General features: G+C 45.2%; 1 protein-coding gene across 1 annotated transcript in view; it reads right to left on the bottom strand.

Annotated features, from left to right (window-relative positions):
* Positions 1-3,949: 3,949 nt before the first annotated feature.
* The window catches only part of Fmo4 (flavin containing monooxygenase 4), a 21,898-nt gene continuing 10,645 nt past the window's right edge, over positions 3,950-15,202 (bottom strand). The window contains 6 exon segments of the mRNA XM_013015776.1: positions 3,950-4,614; positions 5,472-5,541; positions 8,291-8,496; positions 8,498-8,635; positions 11,281-11,506; positions 12,532-12,672. Coding sequence (XP_012871230.1) covers positions 4,191-4,614; positions 5,472-5,541; positions 8,291-8,496; positions 8,498-8,635; positions 11,281-11,506; positions 12,532-12,672 — 1,205 coding nt within the window. The 3' untranslated portion in view covers positions 3,950-4,190.

Raw genomic sequence — 15,202 nt, 5'->3', positions numbered from 1 at the left:
GCAGTCTTACAGACCAGAGTCTAGAGTATGGTTTGAGAATCTCTTAATATGTGGTCTTTTAGAAGTTCAAACCTCTGCATTTTACACAACCAGCTCAGAGGATCTTTAAGAAGGTAGATCACAGGTGCTCCTTAATTAGCTTTGACTGGTGAAGCTGAAGGGCTGGGGACTGGCAGAGGCACGGAGCTACATATAAGCTGGAAAAGCCAAAGACGGGAGAAATAGGGAAAGGCCTGTGTGGCCCAGACAAACACGACACAGTAAGCATAGAAAGCAAAGAACGGTGGGACAGAGGGCGAACCCACTCAGCAGTGAAACCCCCAGGCACTGGGTTGGAAATGAACTACGCAACTTTCGGGGGAGGAAAGTTGGGAGGGGAGAACTGGGAGAGAATGAGGGTGGGATGACACTAAGAGGAAATGGACTCACTACCCGACTCAGAACTGAAAGCCCACTGTACATCACCTTTACAATGAAAAAAGAGGAAGGGTACTCATTCATTCATGCATTTGTCCATTCATTCATTCCCCTGCTAGCCTCTTGCAGAGCCTACTTAGTGCTAGGAGGACAGGCCTTCCCGCTCTGTCTGTTCTCAGAAGGGACGTGAGAGGGTCCTGCGGAGGCAGGAAAGGCCCAGTGAAGTTTCATCAGTGAGCATGAGCTCATGATTCCCTCCCGGCTCAGTAATCTCAGCTCAGTGGCCACAGGTAGCAAGAGCAGGACCCTGCTGAAGGTAAAATTGGAGAAATGAGAAATCATCGGCAAATCTGGCCTAACAGAGTTAAATCATTGAAAAAAAAATGGCCAGAATTGGCACATGTGATTCGCTTTCAGAGCAGCGCCCCCTGTGTTCAAGTACTATTCTAGATGGTAGGGAAGGAGCCATAATAGAGTAAACACCTGGCCCCCAAAATCAATGACAGCTTTGAATATCACGACTTGGTTTGAAAGTGGACGGTGAGGTAGAGGAGGTTGTGAAAGGAGCTGGTGTTCTTTCTCAGCTAAATTGCCACACATGCTGGCAATTCCTGCGAGCGCAGGTTTTGTTTTGTGCGAGTCTCCTCATCTTCCTCCCACCTCCCTCTCCACCCTCAACAAGCTTCTTTGTTCCATTTTCATACTTGTACAGAAAGCACCCTCCTCCTCTCTGTCCATCCCCCACCCCACACCTTGTACCCACCCCCCAGACAGTACATGCTTCAACTTCTTAACATTCATATTTGAAAATGCAGGTTAACTGTTCACAGGGGCGTCACCATAAACTGTACTTTGATCAGGATGTATCTGTCCTCCTCATCTACTTCCACCCTCCCCAGCGCCCTCACCCATAGGACTCAACAGCTTTCAGAAGGTTCCTTTTTTCCAGCTTCATTCACCCATGAAGTATTTCAGTGCTGTTCACCCTCTAACGTTTTATTCCCCTTCTGATCCCTTCAAACATTCCCATGCTGCAAATAGGTATGTGTTAGACTATGAAATAGACATTGATATTGTATATAGGCCATGCGTATGTATGGGGACAGCAGTTATAGGCCATCACACCGAGGCATTGGTTGAGATGAAATCTTACAAACTCCTGTTTTGCTCTGGCTGGCTTCAAACCACAGTCCCCTGATTTCCAGCCCACAATGACAGGCTTGAGTGCTTGTACATGTCCTTGATCTTTTCTTTTTGTATCTGTCTCTTAGTAAAATTTGAGTTCCAAAAAGAAATTATTCATTCCAAACACTGATAATTGAAAAACATTAACGTGATTAATTTTTAACGTGGTTGATTTTTAACTTGTGATTCAGCCACAACTGACATTCTTTGACCATCCATTAACAGGGAATTTTATCGGTGAAAGACAATATCCATGGCAGTTACAATCATAATACACAACTACTCTAGGATGAGATCTAGATTTCAGTCCCAGCTCTGGTCTTAGCGATGAGGTCTTGACCAAGTTACTGAACCTCTCTAAGCCTCAGTGCCTTCACCTGGAAGACGGCAGTAATGAGGTGAGCATTAACTGAGACAATGCCGCGAGTTTGGCACACAGTAACCCCCAGTGTGTATTCCGAGGGCATTTTGTATTTTCTGGACTAAAGGGTTTGTGAGCTGCTTGGTTCTGTTCTCTGCGGTGCAATCAGAAGGCATAGCCCTTGCTCTCCGCAGTCTCCAGGCAGCGCTTTATAGCTTGCTTCACTCTCCGTCACTTATGTGCAAGCAGGTAACCATTAGCAAAGGAGAAACTGTGCTCCAGTGTTAGGAGTTGGCCTGCTGTTAGACCTAGTCAGTGTGTCTACTATTTTACTAGCAGCAAATCCTCAGTACAAAGTGCACCTAGTTTTGAATCTTTAAAAAACTAAATAAAAATGACCAACAGGTTTAGCTTTAAGCTACCTACAGGATGTGCTGAAGATATCTATAGGCTGGGCTGGGTGCTGGTGGCTCATGTCAGCTACCCAGGAGGCTGCAGTCTGAGGATCGGAATTTGAAGCCAAGTTGGGCAGAAACTCTGTAAGATTCCTGTTGTTAATTAACTACCAAAAAGTCAGGAGTGGAGCTGTGGCGCAGGTGGAGAGCATTACCCTTGAGCCTAAGAAGCTCAGGGATAGCGCTCAGGCCCTAAGTTCAAACCCCAGAACCAACACAAAATAGGGGGCAAAGAAGAAGGCATCTCTTACATAACTTTTGCAGGACAGAGCAACACTTATTAGCGCACCATGACTTAGAACTACAATGTGCAATTTTTTTTCTAAGTATAAATTTGAGAAGAAATCATCAAAGACTAAAGTAGGCATGATCACCCATACCATCCACGTTTGGCTCAAGTTGTCAAATGCCTGGCTAGCAAGCATAAGGCCCTGGCACCATCAGGGAAAAAAAAATGAAAGAACCAGAGACATAATCTTCTCAGGTTACCACAAGTAGGAGACAGAATGATGATCTGAACTAAAATATATGCAGCCCTGCATAGCCGGGGCTGTCTCCCCAGCCATCCTGAGAAATACCTACCCCAGCTGCTCCAAACTCCACTGCTTGTCACCACTGTGACTTGTTCACCGCCGCCTCGGAAACCTGAGTCTGCCAGCGCACGCCTCCTTCTTCAGTGCTACTCTACAGCTCGAACAGACGTCAGCTGTCATACTTAGAACATGTCTTGACTCTACTTCTCCAAGAAGAATGATGTCAGGAAAAGGCCCTGGTGATCGAGTCTGCTTTAAATCAAGTGGGGGAGGGCGCTGGGGAGGGTGGGAGTAGATGAGGAGGACAGACACATCCTGGTCAAAGTACAGTTTATGGTGACGCCCCTGTGAACAGTTAACCTGCATTTTCAAATATGAATGTTAAGAAGTTGAAGCATGTACTGTCTGGGGGCAGGTACAAGGTATGGGGTGGGGGGTGGACAGAGCAAAGGAGGGTGCTTTCTGTACAAGTATGAAAATGGAACAAGGAAGCTTGTTGAGGGTGGAGAGGGAGTTGGGAGGAAGGATGGGGGAGATACAAAACAAAAAGGGAATACCAGTCCCGAGGATCACATACGACAGTGCAGTACAAAAGTTCTGACAAAAAAGACTGGTTCTGAACTTGGCAGTTAGGACGGGAAACAAAGGAGTACCCCTGATACTGGGAGATAAAGTGACTGTGAGTTGGTACCACCCGCATACTGACTGGATTCCCGACACCACCGGCATAATGACTGGATTCCCGACACCAGGCGTCCGGCTCTATTCTCATTGCTATTGCAGAGCGCATGAGTTGGGCGTTTTTTTAAATTATTGTAAAGCTGACGTACAGAGGGGTGACAGTTACCTAAGCCAGGTAGTGAGTACCCCTCTTTCTGAACAGTGTCACCTGCTCACTCATTTTCTCCCAGTTTTCCCCCTTCCCACCCTCCTGCCCCCAAGTCGTTTAGTTTATTTTCAGCATGGCATTCAGTGAGTATCACGGCGGAAGAGGTAAGCAATCTGCAAGGAAAGTTTATTCGGTTTTCACAATCGAAGGGCATGGTGGGGAGAGCTTTGTGCAGAGTGGAATGTAAGGACAAGTAAATACATCAGGAGGGGACCAAAGCGGAGCAGGTCAGTTTTACAACCATCTGCTTGTGATAAGGAATCCAGCATTTGGTCCGTCTGTGAGGACTGGACTCCCAGGACCCAGACACCTCCTGTTAAAAGCTCCCCACTTCCAACACCGCATAGATTTCAGGGGGTGTACCCAGAGCACAGCAGCACTAGGCGAGGGGAGATTTTATCATGCAGTTTGCTTGGCACCAATTTAAGGAAGAGTGAGGATTTATAGATAAGTAGAAGAGAGGCAACGAGGACAGGTGCTCCCCAAGCTAGCAAGTAATGGGGCTTGGGGGAGCCGGGGACGATTCGCGTTTTTAAAGGTTTCAGGGTCCTGTCCCACTGGGTCAGGATAGCCTTTCTGGCTCCATTCCATTTCCCAGGGCCCATTAGGCGGTATTGATAAGGGGTACATGGTCCAAAGAAAACTTCCCAGGCGAGTCTGGGATCCGTGAGGAACAGAAACGGGATGTTGGGTTTCGAGCCAAGGCATGTGGCAATGTCATCCATGTAATAAATGTAGTCGGTCTTTCTTTGAGCGGGATCTTTAATCACAGCCCTGTGAAGAAATAAAGAAGATGGCGGCATTTCATTAATTTTTCCATGCCCATTGTTTCTCAAGTTCCAAGACCCACACCTCCTCTTACTCTTTTGTTACTCCCTTTTCAAAAGAAAACTGTTTTGGGCATGTGTTTTTCTCTGTTGGAAAGGCAAAGTAAAAGAAGCTTATATAACCAAGGGTATCTTTAGCGGAAATTTGTTGAAAGATGGGCTAAATGGAGGTATTTTGAAGAGAGGCCTTCCTGAATTTGATAGGAATTTGGTTAGTCCAAATGACAGAATCGATGATGAATAAACAGGACCAGAGAGCCTCACATGTATGGATGGACATGTATTTTTGTTGTTGTTGATATCAGTTGTGGATTGAGAGGACTACATGTGGATCCAAGGATTGAACTTGACCTTAACGTGACCATAGTGTGTGTGGGAAACCTTTATTTATGAATACTTCTGTTGGTATTTGTTCATGATGTCCCAGTGTCATTACATACATAAATAAGCACATAAATAAATACAACATGAAATACACAAAACATTCCAGCCTGAGAAATGATAAGCCGGCAGGACAGAGTCAGTTTCTGGAGGCGAAGTGAAGATGGCTGCGCTGTAAAGGACCGGGCTCTCGAGTCTCTCTCTGCACACCGGGTTCTCCTCCCCTCCCCCATGTGTCTGGGGCCACATGTTTAGTTGGAGGCAGAGTTGGAGCTAAAAATATCTCCCTCTGATGCACAGTGCAGTTATTTCTGCATCTTTAGAATGCTTCATAGCATCTACACTGAGATTCCCTGATCGTGGTGGTGATCTTTCAACGGAACTGATTGCTGGGCTTCCCCTCTCACCAGTGATAGATTGTACCTCTCAATGAGCTGCTCCTTTTTCCTGGCCTCGGCCATTAATTTCTGGGGTGGAGGTAGCTTGCAGAGGCCTATGAGAAAAATCAGAAGCAACATTTAAGTCAAACGTAATGGCTTTTTATATAAAGAAATAAGTTAAGCTTGTTTTCCTCTCATTTCTAGCCTCCCACTGCCCCACCCTCAGAGCACGTGAAAGCCAGAGCCAAGAATGAAATCCACGTGCGTAAGTAGTTTCGCTCCTAACTCAGCTCACCAGGGAGTTCTCACGGCCTAGGACTCAGCTTGCACCATTTATGTCCGACATCACTTCCTGTGTCTCCCCTCCCTCCCTCACCACACAGCCTATTTTTTCTTGTTCACATACAGTACTATACTGATGTGTCTTGTGACCATTAGCAGCAGCTTAAGTGGAAACGCGCGAAACTCTGCCTGGGTCCCGGCCAGCTTCGCTCCGGGGGGAGTCTCAGTCCCTGGCACAGAGGTAGGTGTGTCTACTGGAATGGCTGTGAGGACTCGGGTTCTCAGTCTCCAGCTGAGACCCTCGGCCCTCGCCTCTGCTCCTACTCATTCTGAATTCCCTGCCCGCTGTTGTCCTGGCAGCCTGGTCTCTGGCCATTCTCGGCAGTTGTCCGGCTGCCCAGAGTCTGAAATCCCAGGTTGATACCTTGTGTTCTTTCCCCCCCCTCCTTTGCATTTCTAGTGTCACTCCACCCCCCCGGCCCCCTTAAGGGGCCCCAGTCCAGCCTGTCCACCCTCCCATTCTGGGCAGGACGGCATCTGCCAGGCGCCCCGTGCCAACCCTGGGTGTAGGTTTGCTGTCCAGCAGTTACTGACCTAGCGCAACACTGAGCTGAACTTTCTGCAGGCCTTGCGTTGATTGATCTGTGAAAACCTAGTCAGCCCTGGCGCTTTCCTGCTTGGCTCTCTGAAGCTGTGGGGAGGGCCACGGCAACTTGGCTGATGGGATCTGTCTAGTAGAGTTCTGTCTGTATCAGCTTTACTATCCTAATAAGTATCTTCAACCTCATTAGAAAATACTTAGAAAAACCCTACAATACTAAAGGCTCTAATATAATTGGATAGTGTGTTAATTGGCCTTTAAGAGCACACAGTTGTAATAATTTAACGAAGGACCAGGATTTTCTCCCTCCTCTAAATAAAATAATGATTTCCTAAGCAATTTCTTTCCCCTCCCTGACTCAATTAACATGTTGGCCAACTTCGGAGGACATAAGGTTTTAAATACGGTCAGTAACTGTTACAGTCACACTGTGGAGTAGCTGTCAGCACCCATTCATACTGTGCTAGGTACTGCTTATAAATGATTGGGAATTGATTTCACTCAGTAAAGAGAGCTGCTTGGCTGAAACGTGAGTGCTGCTTATATTGAGACACAATATAACTGTGGATCTTTAAAGCATGCTCTAATCTAAACCTTACCCTGCTTTCGAACAGAAGATAGGAATGACGATGACTGAGAGCAATGGTGCTGAATGCTTGTACTGTCTGTCAAATACTCTGCTAATTCTCTTTCAGACATTATTTATTAAAAAAGAATCCTAGAGACAAAGGGTTTGTTATGCTCATTTTTTTCAAATGGGAGACCAGGGCTGAGATGTAAAGAAGCCCTCACAAAGGGAGTGAGTTTCACGGCTGGGGCCAACCAGCCATGACGCCAGCAACCTCTGGCCTCTGTGCTCCTGGGGTTATGACAAGCGAGTGTGGTAACAGCATTGCTTCCAGGGTCTAAAGTGCTTTGATGTCACCTACATTTATGTATTTGGTGGCCTTGGGGATTGATCTCAGGGTTTTATGCTTCCTAGGCATGATGTGAGCTGCATCTCCAGTCTTTTTTTGCTGTTTTTTGTATCTATGCATGCATGCATGTATGTGTATGTATGTGTGCATGCAGGCATACATGCATGTGTATGTATGTATGTGTGCACGCATGCATGTATGTGTATGCATGTGCGCATGCACACATACATGTATGTGTATGTATGCATGTATGCACGCATGCATGTATGTATGTGTATGCATGCATGTGTTACCAGCTCAGGCCAGCCTGAGCAGCAGTCCTCATTTGTACCTGACAGGCCTGCGCTACTGTATCCCGTGTGTCTGGCCGGAGGGGTTCTCCTGAGTGATTCTTGCCGGGGCTGCACTAGAGCTGCCGTCTTCCAGATCTTAACCTTCTACATACCTGTGATGAGAGGTGCGTGCTGCTATGCGCAGCTGTTGGTTAAGTAGGAGCCCCATTAACTTTTTGCCTGGACTGGCCTTGAAGCATGGCTTTCCTGATCTCTGTCTCCTGACTGGGATTGTACGTGTGAGCCACTGGCTCGGTCTTCCATGAGCATGTCTTAAAGGTTATTCTCTCTTCTCTCAGTTTTTATTCATAGTATGAATACTATCTTTCTTTGCAAACAGTATAAAATTCTATTTCTGATCATTGATGAAAAGACTAACAAATAATTAGACTGGACTAGAGCAGAAAAAGATCTAAAAAACTTGATTACACTCTGTTGTCTAAATTTGTCTCATTCACAGTCAAATCTTTCCCACTCAGGTGGAATGACATAGTATGCCCATTGTGATACTACACACATATACAATTAATTGCTTGTTATGTTCTTTTAAGACTTCCTGTTATCTTAGCTCATAGCTGTTTGGTTGTAGCTGATGCTAAGTGGCAAGCCGGCAATGGAGCCCTGGGCCTCACATACGCCAGGCAAAATCTCTGTGACAGAGACGCTGTAAAGAGTCCACTGATTTTAAGATTCAGTTGACCATGTTTGGCTTTAGATAGCGCAACGATTCCTTTGAACACTCTTGTAGCCCACCGGGCCTGCAGCTCTGTGCCTGCGAGGATGGACCCACTAAGGCTGATATGGCCAATGATGGCGAGCGTGGCTCTCTCCAGGTCTGAGGGAAAGACTTGCTTGTATAAGAAGGCCCTCTTTGTGCAAAGGCTCCTCAGAGGTTCTTCAAAAAAGGGGAAAGAAGATATGTATCCAGTAGTGAAGATCGATGTTGGCTTCGACTGTCCCATCTTCAAAGACAACAGAGGTTTCTGTAAAATCCTTCACGCTGGTTTTCATAGTGACCGTCCCACAGAGGAGGCAGGCTGGAAGCTCATCATTCACAATAAATTTCGGAGTTTTTCTTAGACACAAGAGAAAAAATATTCACTGTACTTATATCTTTGAGACCCTCCAGCAAACGTTTTATCCGGTCAGTTGAAGGAAATTATCTGCCAACCCAAGGAAGTGAATTGACCTGCATTGAATTCAAGGCTGTCTCCATGACTGTATGTTCAGAACTTGTTTTGATTCCTTACTTTCAGTAGAAGACATGTGGAAAATAACTAAGCCTACACTTTTCCTGACTCCATCTACAGTTATCTGTCTCCTGGAATTCCTCCCTCCCTCCCTCCCTCCCTCCCTCCCTCCCTCCCTTCCTCCCTCCTTCTCTCTCTCTCTTCTCTTTCCTTCCTTCCTTCCTGTCAAGCACAAAGCACATAATAAACGATCTGGGATCAAATGGTTTTCTTTCACCCAGGCTCTCAGGAATGACATTAAACCAAGAGAAAATTTGCAAGAAACTATTTGACTAAAAACAAAAGCATGAATCTAGATAGACTGTTAAGTAAAGTTGTTTTGAATACCTCATTCTACCTATCATTTCAAACATTGTCTATAAAATTGACAAGAAATCTTTTGGTATTTTTAATAATTTGAAATATAGTTTGTTAATGAATAAAGCATAATAAACTACATCTAATGACATTTCATGCAATTCAAAACTTTTCTTTTTCTGGCCCATATGTGACTCTATACAGAGAGGTATTAAAATATATAATTTCAAAGATCTCTACTATATATTCATATATTTAATCACTCAGTCAGGGTAGACAGTTATTTATTATTTTAGCTCAGGGTAACTTTTCTACCAGAATGATGCCTGCTTTGTGTTAGAGAAGAAACTTCTTTAGTCAGCACTAGTTTCGTAAAAAGTAACTAGTGGGAGAGGAGCTAGGGACCTTTGTCCTCTGAGTGTACCCTGATCCCTAAAAAAAAAAAAAAAGGAGTGGCGTCTACACACAGCAGGGCTGCCGACGTGGTCTTTGTGTGTGTGTGTGTGTGTGTGTGTGTGTGTGTGTGTGTGTGTGAGCAGTTCTGAGAGTTCACAGCCAATTTAAATACTTGAAATTTCAAACTGGAGAGGGTAGCTATCATCCTTTCTCTTACTATTTTTGTTAGTGCACAGAGAATGCTTCCATATCAAGAGCTGCTGTGGAACTTAATGGACGCTGTCTCAGGGATATGTTTATAACAGCATAAAGAGCGCCAATGTCCAGTTGGGTGCCAATGGCTCACACCTGTGATCCTAGCTATTCAGGAGGCTAAGATCTAAGGATCAGAGTTCGAAGCCAGCCCAGGAAGAAAAATCCCTGTGAGACTCTTACCTCAAAGCCCTGAAATGGAGCTGTGGCTCAAAATGATAGAGCAATAGTCTTAAGCAAAGGAGCTCAGGGACAGTGCCCAAGCCTTGAGTTCAACTCCCATGACTGAACCAATCCCCCCCATAGTTATGAGACATTTTGAATTCTTAAAACTGTAGAATGAGAAATACTGATGTCAGAATACCCCCTGAGGAATGAAAAATCAAAACCACAGTGAGATACCATCTTACCCCTGTTAGCTTGGCTATTACAAGAAAGCAATAAAAATGCTGGCAGAGGTAATGGAGAAAAAGGAACAAATCACTGATATAGCACAGCCATTATGGAAAACAGTATAGTCTCCTTGAAAACAAAACAAAACTGAGAAAAAGCCAGGTGTGGTGGCTCACAGCTATAATCCTAGCTACTTGAGCCTGAGAATGGGAAGGGAATGGTTCAAGGCCAACCTGGACAGAAAGTTCTCATCCCATATCTCTATGCAGAAGTCACCCCAGCCATCTCAAGCCACACGGAGGCTGAGATTGGGAGGCTTGTAGTTCTGAGTCAGTCTGGGCAGAGAAGTCCCCTAGACTGTCTCCACGGAAGGGAAGGTGGACTGACGGTCAGGCGCATGCCTGGGTGGGAGGTGAGACCCATCATCAGAAAAAAGCAGACCGGAGGTGTGGTTCAGCAATATCCCACCATCCGAGCAAGCATGAGGCCCTGAGTTCAAACCCCAGCACCATCAAAACGAGAAAAGGAAAAAAAAAAAGAATAGATCTACCATTTAATCCATTTATCCCACTTCTGAGACTATAGCCAAAGGATATGAAATTGGCCTGGCCATGTTTATGGAAGTACTAGTCACAGTAGCTGGCATAGAGAATTAACTTGGGTGCCTATCAACGGGTAACTGGATAAAGAAAACGTGGTATTTATATACATGGTGGAGTATTATTCAGCTATCAAGAAGAATGACGTCTTGTGAAGCAAGATGGATGGACTTGGAGGACATTGGGTAAGCCAAGCTAGACACAGAAGGCAAGTACTGCGTGTTCTCTCTCAGACGTGAGGCTGAAAGGAAGTAGTGACCATCAGAGATTAGGAAGAGTATAGGAGGGATAGGCGTAGGAAAGATGATGCTGGAGTTGACCAGTGCATGCTACATGCATGTGTGGAACCTCATTAATATGTACAATTAACACAGAAGAAAAACATGAAGAAAATAAGTAGGGCTGAGGGTGTAGCTCACTGGAGGAGTACTTGTGTACCTTGCACAAGACCGTGGCTTCCACCTCCAGCAGTGCAAATCAACCAACCCACCGAGCAAGCAATAAAAAAAGTTCATGACATGAACAGAAATTACCCTTCTGCAATACTTAATCCATAATCTTCATGGTTAAATCTTCTGTTCATCTTTCTCTCCTGCATCCAGCTGAGGATGGACGCAGGCATCGTTTTCTTGGTGAAGGACTGCCACCTCGTAGGGGTCATATTTGTAGGGTAACCCCAGTCTGAGATGCGGCTGATGACCCACATGCCGGTTGTCATGCTGAGGAGCACCTGAGAAGGAAGTCGGGAGAGGAGCAGGCCTGCCCGCCATTTGTCTCCAGGATGTGTTCACGTGTTTCAAAGGCTAACGTTCCGCCTCAGAACAGCGAATGGTGAATTTGTGCCTAGATGGACATAGGGACTGTGTGTTCCTGTACTTGGCACTGTTCTAAAGAGGCGTGTCGCCTGATGGAGATGTGTTAAGAGTGTTCTTTGCATTTATAGGATTAGAACAATAGAATTTAATATGTGTAAGCGAACAATCGTTCATTTGTAATACAGAATTTCAAGTGAAGGCTCAGAAGGATGGGTTTAACTGAATGAAATATAAATGCATTCTTTGTAGATCTAACTGCTTTCCTACAGTTTATGCTAAAATGGAATAGATTTTTAATTGGTGAGTCTACATTTGGCCTTTTCTAAAATCATATATACTTGGTGCATTAGGGATTTTTTTGTCCTTAAATAAGTGCAAATCTGATTTCTAAGACAACACTGTGAGACAATTGGGAAACAACTTCCCATTTCTATTCTTACACAGGGTATTTCCCAGAATTGCAAAGACAGTGTATGCTGTAGCTAACACCTAATTCTAGGACTGGTGAGGCCTGGACAAGAAATGCATGAATTTGAGGTTGGCTTAGGAGAGGTGAGTGGGGGAGAGAGGGGGAGAGGAAGGGGGAGGAGGAGAGGGAGGGGGAGGAGGAGAGGGAGAGAGAGGAGGAAGGGAGAGAGAGGGAAGGGGAGGGAGAGAGGAAGGGGAAGGAAGAGGTGGGAAGGGGAAGGGGAAGGGGAAGAAGGAGGAGGAGGAGAAGAGGGAGGGATGGAAGGGAAGGGAAGGAGAGGGGGGGAGGAAGGGGAAATTGCCCTTTGTGGGACATCTGGCCTTGTCCTGAAATCTGTGGTGTCATTTGGCATTCACATGATTTCCCCTGGTTGCTTTTTGGAGATGCTTCTGTAAGGTGTGGCCTTTTAAGTAGTCCACAGACTTAGGAGCGGCCCTGAGTCTTTCTAGGGAGCTTTCAGTGTCACTGAGCAAGCAGGGGATGGGCAGGGGTGGCCGGACCTCCTCAGGAGTGGTGTACCTGGGCTGCCAGGTCCCCTCCAGTGTTGCCAAGACCCATCAGTAAGACACGTTTGCCCTGAAAGGCGTCGGGGGTCCTGTACTCCTGACTGTGTAGGATCTGTCCTTTGAAGTCACGGATTCCTGGGGAGGAAGAAAAGACCAGTCTGAAGCCTCCTCCAATGCACCAACTGTCTTGCAGGAAAGGGACGTCCTGGAAATACGGCGGCCTTTCCTTCTGGAAGGAGTATATACAAACAGCACGAGGTGCTTCTCTTTCCTGGGGCTTGGCGAGCATTCTAGAATAGCCCAGCAAAGGCTCACAAGACCTCATTCTGATTAATAAACAGCGGTGCAGGGAGCTGGGAGCTGGTGGTGCTCACCTGTGATCCTCGCTACCCAGGAGGCTGAGATCTGAGGATCTCCGTTTGAAGCCAGTCTGGGCAGGGACGTCCAGGAGGCTCTTATCTCCAATGAAGGTGAAGGTGTGGCTTAAGTGGTGGAGCAAAAGTCTTGAGTGAAAAAGCTCAGGGACAGCGAGCGCTCAGGCCCTGAGTTCCAGCCCCAGGACCAGCGTGCGTGCGCTCACACACACACACGCACACACACACACACACACGCACACACACATGCACACACACACACACACGCACACACATACACACACACGCACACACACACACACACACTGTGCAGGGTAGCATGTGCCTGTCAGCCCATGAGGATCATAATCCAGGTCAGCATAAGGAAAGAACCTTCTTGAATAAATAGAGTTAAAAGGCTGGGCCGTGCTGCACATGACAGAATGCCTGTCCGCCTAGCAAATGTAGGTCCCAATCCAAGCCTCAGTACTGCACACAATGTGGTTAAAATATCCACACTACAGCAACCTGCGCATCTTACATACACTCCCTATCAAAATGCCAATGACATTGTTCACAGAACTAGGGGGGAAAACTCCTAAAACGCATATGGAACAACAGCAATCCTAAAAGAGTCAAAGTAATTTTAAGGTTAAAAAAAATAGGTGGGAGCAAATATACGGCAAAGATGACGAGTCATCAAAACAGCATAACATTATTAAAAAACCCAGATGAAAACCAGTGGAACACAACAGAATCTAGCTGTCGACCCGCATAGTTACAGTGTGAGAAACACACATCTCATCAATGCTTTGTTCTAGGAAAATTGATATTCACATGCAGAAGAATAAAGCCAGAATGAAACTTACCCTGTGCAAAACAACTCAGAATCAATTAAGGAATTTAATGTAGGAACTGAAACTATGAAACTATTGGAAGAAACATAGATGAAGTTGTTTTGGATAGATCCCAAAAGCACAAGTAACAAAAGTCAACGGGATTGCATCAAATTACAAAGCAGTCTGTGGAATAGCAGGAAATAGTTGCAAATTACACATCTGATCAGGAGCTAACATTCAGAATATATAAGAAACTCGATAGACAAAAAAAATAAAGAAGTCTGGTTATTTTTTAAAAAATGGCAACACACCGAAACAGACCTCTCTCCAGTGAAGACATGATAATGAACTGGCTAATAGATACATAAAAGATGCTTAAAATCACTAAACATCATAGAAATGCATCTCAGACCACAGTGAAATATTTTGCTGCAGTTAGAGTGACTATTACTCTTTTTTTTTTTTTTTTGGGTCCGGTCATGGGCCTGAACTCTGGGCCTGGGTGCTGTCCTTCAGCTCTTCAGCTCAAGGCTAGCGCTCTACCACTTGAGCCACAGCGCCACTTCCAGCTTTTTTCTTTTTTCTTATGTGGTGCTGAGGAATCGAACCCAGGGCCTCATGCATGCAAGGCAAGCGCTCTACCACTGAGCCACCTTCCCAGCCCCTGACTATTACTTTTGTAAAAAATTTAAAATGAAAAGAAATCCTGGTTCTAGAGAGGATGTGGAGAGAGTAGAGCCCTTACACACTGTTGATGGGAAAGTAAATTTGTGTAGAAATTATTTAAAGCAGTATGGAGGTTTCTCGGAAATTTAAAAATAGATCTACCATTTGATCCAGCAATCACACTACTGGGCGTGTATCCAAAGGAAATGAAGTCAATATGTTGAAGAGACACGGACACTCCCATGTTTTACTACAGCACTACTCACAAGAGCTGACAAACATAAACAATCTAAATGTTTGTTGATTGATAAGTGAATAAAGAAAATATGGTATAGACACACATGCAGTGGAATACTATTCAGCCAAAAAAAGATGATGAACTCTTGTTATTTGAGGAAACACAGATGGAAGAGGGGTTTATGTCTCCTGAAGTACGCCAGGCACAAAAAGACCAACACCATTTAGTAGAGTTCGTATGTGGAATCTAAAAGAGCTGATCTCAGAATCTGGGAGTAGAACAGTGTTTACTAGAACCGAGGAGATCATGCAGGAGGCTTGAGGAAAGGTGGATCTTGCCAGATAAGAGAAATAACTTAAGATATTCTTAAGCACAGGAGTTGACCGCAGATAACAGTAATGTACTTTATATTTCAGAAAAGCTAGAAGAAAGGCCATTGAGTACTTTAACACAAAGAACTGACAAAAAGTTGCAGGATTTGCATTTCTTTTATGGCTAGGGATGTTGAACATTTCTTCATGTGTCTATTGGCCATCCTTCTTTCTTCTTCAGAGAAGTTTCTCTTTAAG

The sequence above is a fragment of the Dipodomys ordii genome, unplaced genomic scaffold, assembly GCF_000151885.1.
Source record: "Dipodomys ordii isolate 6190 unplaced genomic scaffold, Dord_2.0 Scaffold27, whole genome shotgun sequence".
Lineage (NCBI taxonomy): Eukaryota > Metazoa > Chordata > Mammalia > Rodentia > Heteromyidae > Dipodomys > Dipodomys ordii.
This window is presented reverse-complemented; position numbering and strand designations above follow the sequence as displayed.